Source organism: Populus trichocarpa, chromosome 4, assembly GCF_000002775.5.
Source record: "Populus trichocarpa isolate Nisqually-1 chromosome 4, P.trichocarpa_v4.1, whole genome shotgun sequence".
NCBI lineage: Eukaryota > Viridiplantae > Streptophyta > Magnoliopsida > Malpighiales > Salicaceae > Populus > Populus trichocarpa.
The window spans coordinates 14,509,924-14,518,690 of record NC_037288.2 but is presented as its reverse complement, the minus strand read 5'-3'; the positions used below and the strand labels follow the sequence as shown (position 1 = coordinate 14,518,690).

The 8,767-nt window shown below is 33.7% G+C and overlaps 1 protein-coding gene across 1 annotated transcript; it reads right to left on the bottom strand.

The window, feature by feature from the left end:
• Positions 1–3,478: 3,478 nt before the first annotated feature.
• Positions 3,479–6,158, bottom strand: LOC7472564 (pyruvate dehydrogenase E1 component subunit beta-3, chloroplastic). The gene is made up of 4 exons (XM_002305292.4): positions 5,840–6,158; positions 5,630–5,745; positions 5,501–5,544; positions 3,479–4,781 (listed from the first exon to the last, which is right to left on the bottom strand). The coding sequence occupies exons 1-4, from the start codon at positions 5,952–5,954 to the stop codon at positions 3,800–3,802; spliced, it is 1,257 nt and encodes a 418-aa protein (XP_002305328.1). The 5' UTR covers positions 5,955–6,158; the 3' UTR covers positions 3,479–3,799.
• Between the last annotated feature and the right edge of the window lie 2,609 nt (positions 6,159–8,767).

Here is an 8,767-nt window from a genome sequence, read left to right as displayed (position 1 = left end):
AGAAAATAAATCCAAATCATTCTAGAATAATCATCATCAAAGAGTAAGAAGTATCTCTTGTTACTCATAGATGGAGTTCGAGTAAGGCCACAAATATCAGCATAAACTAATTTAAGAGGTGCATTGGCTCTCCAAGCAGTCTTTAGAAAATGAAAACGATGTATTTTTCCATGCACACATCCTTCATAGATCCCAGCTTGGTTCTTGATAGAAGGAAGACCAGAAACTATATTCTTCTACTTTAACAATTGCAAGCCATTGTAATTTAGATGATCATATCTTAAATGCCAAAGATGAGATTCATCAACATGTTCACTTCTCATAGCAGCATTATGAAGTGATTTAATGTTAAAAGGAAAAATATTATTAGAACTCATCTTGACAACAACTATTCTCTAATTTGTCTTCTTATTATAAATCTCACATTGTTCTTCATAAAAAATCAGCTTATAACCTCTTCTCATTATTTATACTACACTCAACAAATTTTGACCAATGCTAGGAGAGTAAAACACATCATAGATACGTTTTTTATTACCTTTATTTGAGTGGATCACAACATCACCTCTTCCTTTGATTTCCACCCTTTTGTTGTCACCAAGTTCAATATGAGAAGAAAACCCTTCATCAAGAGTTTCAAAGTTTAAACGATTATCAGTGATATGATGACTACAACCACTATCAAGATACCAAATTTCTTCTTCTTCGTGTTCTACGTTCATGCAGGAATAGAACAACTGATCTTCTTCCTTTGAAAAAATTGCTACATTGTTTTCTCTATTGTCATATGCCTTATCTTTATGCCAACAGTTTCTGTTAGAATGAGAAGAATTTTTACATCTAGTACATTTGAATAAACAATCTCGAGTTTCATGACCAGTTCTCTTGCAATAGTGCAATATTAATTGCTACCTCTTCTTTACTAAAAATCTGCTCATCCTTTTTCTCTACTTCTACTTCTGCCTCTACTGTGATTTTGACTTTCACTTGCTCTTCCATATGTTTCTTTTATGAAGAATGATCTTCCTCCTCTTCGATCTTGATGAAATCTTGTTGCCTTTCTATTAAAAAAGTTAGCTTTGATTTGAAAAGCCTACTCCATTGGTTGCTTGCTATATTGGTTTACTCTTTGTTCATGCACTTCAAGAGATCCCATCAATTCATGAATTGAAAGTCTTGGCAGATCTTTTGTTTCTTCAATAATAACAACTATATGTTCAAATTTTTATGGTAAACTTTTAAGTATCTTCTCTATAACTCTTTTATCATAAACATTGTCTCCATAACTTTTGATTTGCTTGATGATTTTAGTGGTTCTAGAAGAGAAATCTTTAACCAACTCATTATACTTCATTGTAATATTTTCAAATTCTCTAAATATATTCTACAAATGAATAGAGATAGCTTTTCTGAGAGCCCTGGAATTCATTTCTCAAAATCTCCCATGCTTCTCTTGCCTTCTTAATAGAGAAAATCCTAGGATATATTGATTTGCTTACTCTCTGCTGAATTATTCTTAAGGCAATTGCATTTCTTTGCACATTCTACTTATATTCATTCGCATCTTCTTCTAACCAGGATGCAGAAGATCCTATCTAGGGTGGTTCTGCAAACCCCTCATCAACTAATGTCCATAAGTCTTATAAAATGAAGATAATCTTCATCTGAGAACTCCAGTATTCATAATATTCTCCATCAAAAATAGGAATCTACATAGCTGTATATGAGAAAGTAGAAATACTAGAAAAAGAAGTCATAAAGAAAAAACCTTGTTCTGATACCAAATTTGTTGGAAACAAACTATAGAGACAGAGAAGAAATAAGAAAGGGACTAATAAATGGTAGAGCTGCAGCTCAATACCATAAATTTTTTTTATATTATTCTTTTGATCTGATTGCTTCATAAATAGAATAGAGAGGCCCAATATAACAAGAACTAAATTAATGAAATCTAGGAGCACATAAACTTCCATAATCTAGGAAAAACCAAAAGAATATGAAGCCATAAAAGCTAATAATAAATGACATTGAGAATTACAAATTACACTTTAACACAAGGGAGAAGAAGAATTGAGGAAATTTCATTTTTTGAGGATTTGAAGGATCAATTTGACGACTTTATTCATGCATCTTTAGATCAGCACATCAACTGCTTTACGAACACCATCAACAAGCTACCCTTATTAATTAAATTATCTTTGTTTTTCTCTTTCTTCTTTGCTTTGAGTCTTGATTATGGATGTGTTTTTTTCATATGTTTGGATAGTCAAAAAATTGATGGATCAATGAGTACTTGTGATGATGCTAAGGAAATCTAAACTTCTCTCTCTTGAAGTTTTCCAACTAAATTTTCAAACTAGCTGCAACATAATAGAATAATATTGCCTTCTCTAATCCAGTGATCGGTAGCTTATAGCCTTAGCCAGGTTTTGATAAAGAATCAATTATTCGATCTAAGAAGGAAATTTGGGTTTTAGAATAATTAATTGTAACTTTATATAATTTTTTCAAAACATGAAAATTCTTGTTGCCTTTCTTTAATTTTTCTTGTAGGATTAGAAAACTCTCCAAAATAAGTTAATCAATTTGTTATTAAATACATTTGGTTTTTTTTTCCTTGTATACTTGGGATGAATAAGGAATCTTTGTAAGAAAAGAATTTTAGAACATTAATAAATTTTTGCCACACTTGAAAACTATGTTGCATTTTCCATTAAAGATTCTTGTAGAACTAGAAAATTTTCAAAACAGTTATCATATCCTTGTAGGAAAGAGATCATTACCAAATAGAAAATCTACAAGTCAAAAGGAAGTAAATAACAAAATTTATATATCATGTTATGATATATAACGCAAAGCCTTTCCGAACTTCGATTAACCTGAAAGTTTACTTTAATATAGAAAAATACCTCTAGAATCTCCGGGTAAGATATCTCAGAAAGGATGCCATATATCATATATCCATGTTAACGATGAGTTCTCATGAAACAAATTGCATTCGACCTGTGCTCGATCCTAATCTACTTGAATCAGCTGTTAGTAATGTTTATCATTTACCTATTTATTTCAGATGTTGCCCTCTTTTCTTTCGTCATCTCATGCTTTCCAGACTCGACCTGTTTACCTATAAGTTCAGCTAGCAGCTCAAAATATCCTTAGCATCCCAGATTGGATTTTCTGTTGATTATAGAGGGCCTAGAATAATAACTGCGAGCTGAAACTACAAGCTGAAATATTCTCCCTCTCTTAATAGAGATATATACTAGGCAAAGAAGAGATGAGGTCTGAATGTAGTGCACAAGTAGCTCTTCTACTTCCTACAGCTGGTTTCCAGTAATTGGGATTCCTCTTCTCCTCCCATTTTCATGTACCCTTCTTATTTCCGTTCTCGGGTTTCTGTTTCAAGCCATCACAACTACATGGAAAATAAATTTTCTAGGCAAACAAAAAAATGAGAAATCTAAAGGGTAGAGGAAGCTGCAAAAGTAAAAAGCCCAAATGGGACTCTCTTGCTTTTAATACCCACATGTAACTGAGATCACATCTAACATTACACATAACAAATTAGGCTGTAGTTACGTAACTTTATCTTGATAAAGAAGCCTAGGTGTAGAGATAACAATTCCACATATCTACCTGCTGCAACTAATGGCATGGTATTTGCTTCCAAAAGAACAAACTAAAAACCTCAACTTGGCAGGCATCTCAACAAAGTGTATTAAATAACAATTTCGAACAAAGCTGAGAACAAAAATAGAGAATAGCTGCCGCTCTTCTACAATAGCAAGGACTATTCATGCTACTGTAACTTCTGGCACAGCTGCTCAACTGCTGTCACAATCTGGGCAGGTTGAACCACTGTCCATTCCTCCAATGTCCCTGCATAAGGAGTTGGCACATCTTGTGAAGACAAGCACACAATTGGAGCATCCAAATAGTCATGGAAATTTTCAGTGATAGCTGCAGTCAAGCTAGCACCAATTCCACCAGTTCTCATGCATTCCTCCACAATCATAACACGATGTGTCTTCTTCACAGAATTTCCAATCATGTGAAGATCAAATGGTTTCAATGATCTGATATCAATTACTTCGGGATCATATCCCTTGTTCACTAAAGTTTTGGCGGCCTGCATCACATGATATCTCATCCGGGAATAGGTTAAGATAGTGACATGCTCTCCAGGCCTAACCATCTCAGCTTCCTCAAGATTGCAAATGTATTCTTCATCTGGGATTCTCTCCTTGAGGTTGTAAAGCAAGACATGCTCAAAAAGTATGACCGGGTTCTCACTTCGGATTGCAGCTTTCATCAAGCCCTTGGCATTGTAAGGGGTTGAACATGCAACCATTTGGATTCCAGGGATTGATTGAAAATATGACTCGAGGCGTTGTGAATGCTCGGCTCCAAGTTGTCGTCCAACTCCCCCAGGCCCACGAATGACAACTGGTATAGTAAACTGGCCACCTGATGTATAGTGGAGCATGCCACAATTGTTTGAGATCTGGTTGAAGGCTAGAAGAAGAAATCCCATGTTCATACCCTCAATAATTGGCCTCAAGCCAGTCATGGCAGCTCCAATGCCCATACCAGTGAAGGAGTTCTCAGCAATAGGGGTGTCAAGAACTCTGAGATCCCCATACTTCTCAGCTAGGCCTTTAGTAACCTTGTAAGAACCTCCATAATGACCCACGTCTTCACCCATGACACAGACATGCAGATCTCTGTCCATTTCCTCTTCCAAACCTTCTCTAAGGGCCTCAAAAAGTAGTAGTTCATGCCTGAGAATAAAATGCAGATTTGTTAAGCACATTCATAATGTAATACAAAAATATTATTACCCACAAGTATAGCGCGCACAAGGGCAAGATGTGCAATGGGATATATTAGTTTATTACTACGAGTGGCAGTGGGCCAGATAGCCTGTCCAACCAATGCAGGGAAGCCTACAACAATCATGACTAGAGCTGGGCTAATTGCCCAATTTTCTGTAGTTTCTTACTCAAAGAGATATAAACTTGAGAGCAAAACAAATGCTCTTTCTATCAAGATATTGTGGTAGTATCACTATTGCATAGCTCGTGACTTCATTAAACCATATCCTACAACTCCTAGATAAATGTTCAGAAGAAAGCAAACACCTCAAAACACGATTTGACATTCAAATCGCATAAAAATAAATGAAGTTATCTTGTTTAAAAATGAGAACAATTAAGGAATTAGCCTTTCGTGAAAACTGCTGACATTTTCATCTATCCTTCCAGTTAATTTTCAGAGAAAACGAAACTACAAATTTCTCATCGACATAACTGCTTTCACCTAACAACCATCCACATCATTTATTCTCCTACTCTTACCCTTCTTTTCTTAATATTCATGAGAAACCATGTAACTTTACAACTAGAGTTAAGTATCCTGAGAATCTAACCAAATATGCTATCCAGAATATATAACCAGCTTGAATAGAGAATATACCAAAGAAAAATGGAAGCAAACATACCCAGGTTTCGATGCAGAGGAAGCTGCAGAAGTATCAGCCTTTGTCTAAAACAAAACAAGAAACAGTTATAAATAAAGAAAAGACCAAACTTGGATTAACTGCAACTGCAAGTGGAGAAGAGAGATTAACTGCAACTGCATTTGTAATCAATTTATCAACCGTACGAGCTCTACCATTAGAACTCCCAAGATTCAGATTCAAACTGCCATCAGATCTCACCACCAAAAAGCTGCTAGCTTTTCTCTCTAAAATCAAACAACACTCAAAACCCGTGTCATAACAAATCTTGTTTAGAAAATGGAAATGGAAGCATTAATTACTGAAGGCAAGAAAACAAACCTGCGAGGGATCTGCGCGAGGAAGGCAAAAGTAATTTCTTTGAATCAAAGGAGTTGGTTAAAGAAGCTGCTGCTGCAGCAGCAGCTCCTCCTAATGCCTGGAAAATGGTGGCCATTTGATATTTGATCTTTATATGGCTCAAAAGAAATTGGAGATTTCCAAGAAGACGGAATGAGAAAGTAAAGAATGGGATGCAATTTATAAAAGCAATAGAATATGGGGGCGGAGAATTTGAGGGGCTGAAAGAAAAGTTGGAACAACAAAATTAATTGACAGCTACACCAACATCGTTTGCATCGCCACTTCTATTGTACCATTTTCGGATGCTTTGACACGCGAGGGATGTAATGTAAAGGATGGTTTTTTTTATTATTATTATTTACATTTAAGACATAGGTGTAGAGTTTTCGTTGGTTCTTATGAATATATTTGATTATGTGGTTGTTTTTATAGTTGTGGTTTAAGAATTTTTTTGTATTTCTTAGATTGCATTATCTAAGTTATGTATTTGGTAAAAACTATGGTTCAAATTATTTCTTTAACAAAAGCATGGTATTACTGTTTAGTTAAAATTATGATTGGACAAGAAATGATCAAATAGGATGTTAATTTTTTTAATACATGACATTGAACAATTAATACATATATAAGATTAACTACTTGTAAAATTTTAATCAAAAATTTTACAAGTTTAAAAAATGATGAAGAAGTTAAATATTTTAGTTAGTGTAACAAATTTAAATAACATGCACAGTAGTGAATGAACAGTAATTGAAACTCAAAATTACCAGGATTTTATTGAAGATTATAGTGAGGTGTGCACAAAGACAAGATTAAGAGAGGAGAAAACCAGATTTGGTAGAGGGTTGTGAGGATCTTAGAAGGGGATGTTGGTTACTATCAAAAGGTTAACTTGTGGGTATTGGAAAAGTTTGTGCCTAAAAAAAATTGGATCAAAACATATGTAACAAAGGATTGAAGGGAGAAGTATTTGTAAAGAAAATTGGAAACAAGAGGACGATGAAGATGGTCAGAGAGTAAAGCAAGCAAATAGAGAAGATAGGAGACGAAAATGATATTTTGGTCAATTATAGATTGAATGGTCTCCATGGACAATCAATGTGGAAGGGATAAGTTGAAAAACAAATATGGTTGCTTCTGTTGAACTTGTGGTTGGACTACAAAAAATTATAGGTCCCACTTTGTAAAACTTGTGGTTTCATCTTTACCAAACAAAACAAAATTATGATCAAACCACAACACACAATCTACTACAAAAACAAACACCCTTTACATGTTATAAATTAGGTGCTTCTTTGGTAATTTGTGAGGACAAGGGTGGTGTTCTTTGACAAGGGTTGTGTGATAGCCACCCACTTATAGGTATAGTTACAAGACTAACTCACTATATCAACTCGATAATTCATTTAGTTGGTCCGGTTCATACCAAGTTAGTAAACACTTTTTTTTATTAAAATGATATTTTTTAAAAAAATTAAAAATTACTCCTAACATCCTATAATTTAGTGAAAATTGCACTTGCCTACCATATTTTTAAAAATTACAGTTTTCAACTTGGGTTAAAGATAATTTTCAGATATAATGAAATGACCATAGTACCCCCTATATATATATATATATATATATATATATATATATATATATAACAATCGAAGACACCAAACAACAAATCGTTTTTCGACCTCTCTCTTCGGCTATGAAGAACCCATGATTTATCCTAAATTAAATAACAAAATTACTATTAGAATCGATTTCTCACACAAATTCGTGTTTTATCGTGATTGTCTATACTAGGTGATGGAATCTCTCACATGTTTCGTTCTCAAAGCACCATATAACAAGTTAGTTGTTCGATTTTCTTTCGAATTGTGGCTTTGAAAATCAATGATAATGCATTGTGATGTGTTAAAAAAATGAAGTATTAAATTGTTTATAGGTTGTTTAGTGACTATGTAAATTAAGGAAGAGCAATGGAGGTTTTGTCAATAGTCATCATGGAGTTCAAAGGTTTTGGTGGTGCTCAAATTCTCTCTTATACAAAGGAGGAAAATTTGGAGGTTTTATTTAATTGATTGGTTTTTTTTTTTTGCTAATTCTAGTGTTTTGGTTGGGTTTGTGTTAAAAGGATTATTATTCATGTTCATGTTCTGTAGGTATCAAAATGTGAGTTGAGAGAAGGGGTGGATTGATTTATATATGATATTTTTAGTATATGGTTTGTCGCTCTAAATTGACTAGTTTAAAGAAGTCGTTCCTAAGCTTTTTCTTTGTCTCTCGTCTCTTATAACCCTAAATCAAAGCCAAAAACAACTGTCTTCCCAAGCTTTCTCTATGTCTTTCATCTTTCTTTCATTCTCTCTATCATCGATCACCGATCATTGTTTTTCTATCCTTCATCGTTGTCGCTGGTCTTTGCATCTCTATCCTCTCGATCTACCCCACCAACAACCAATCCTCCAATTCATCTTGATAATGCAACCAATATATCTAGATAGGTAACAATAAATTTTCTCTTTTTTCTACTTGTTATTTTGCATGGAAAATTGTTTATTTTACCATTTGGGCTATATAAAGTTGAATAATTAGTGTGGGTTCTGGGTTATTCTTATGAAAACTCATTACTTTGTTATCGCAATATTAATATTTCTACATTTTCTGTGTTGGGTTATAGATATATGGCTATTTTTTTACTATTTAATTCTAGCAATCAAAATTACCCTAATATCAACCATGAATATTAAATGTAAACAACCTTATCTCCATACATCAAGGAAAAAAATGCTGATGATAGGGAAAAAAAATCATAAATTTAGGAATGCTAATGATAGAAAAAAAAACATAAATTTAGGATCACTTTACAAAACTTGATGATGATCCTGAAGCCTGATGCAACCATATTATTTGATA

Bases quoted from the DNA above. Each gene is read 5' to 3' on its own strand.
- LOC7472564 (XM_002305292.4), bottom strand. From the start codon at position 5,954: ATGGCCACCATTTTCCAGGCATTAGGAGGAGCTGCTGCTGCAGCAGCA. The intron at 5,746-5,839 runs GTTTGTTTTCTT...GTTTGATTTTAG, and splicing joins CTCGCGCAGATCCCTCGCAG to AGAGAAAAGCTAGCAGCTTT. The intron at 4,782-5,500 runs GTATGTTTGCTT...TTTTATTCTCAG, and splicing joins TCCTCTGCATCGAAACCTGG to GCATGAACTACTACTTTTTG.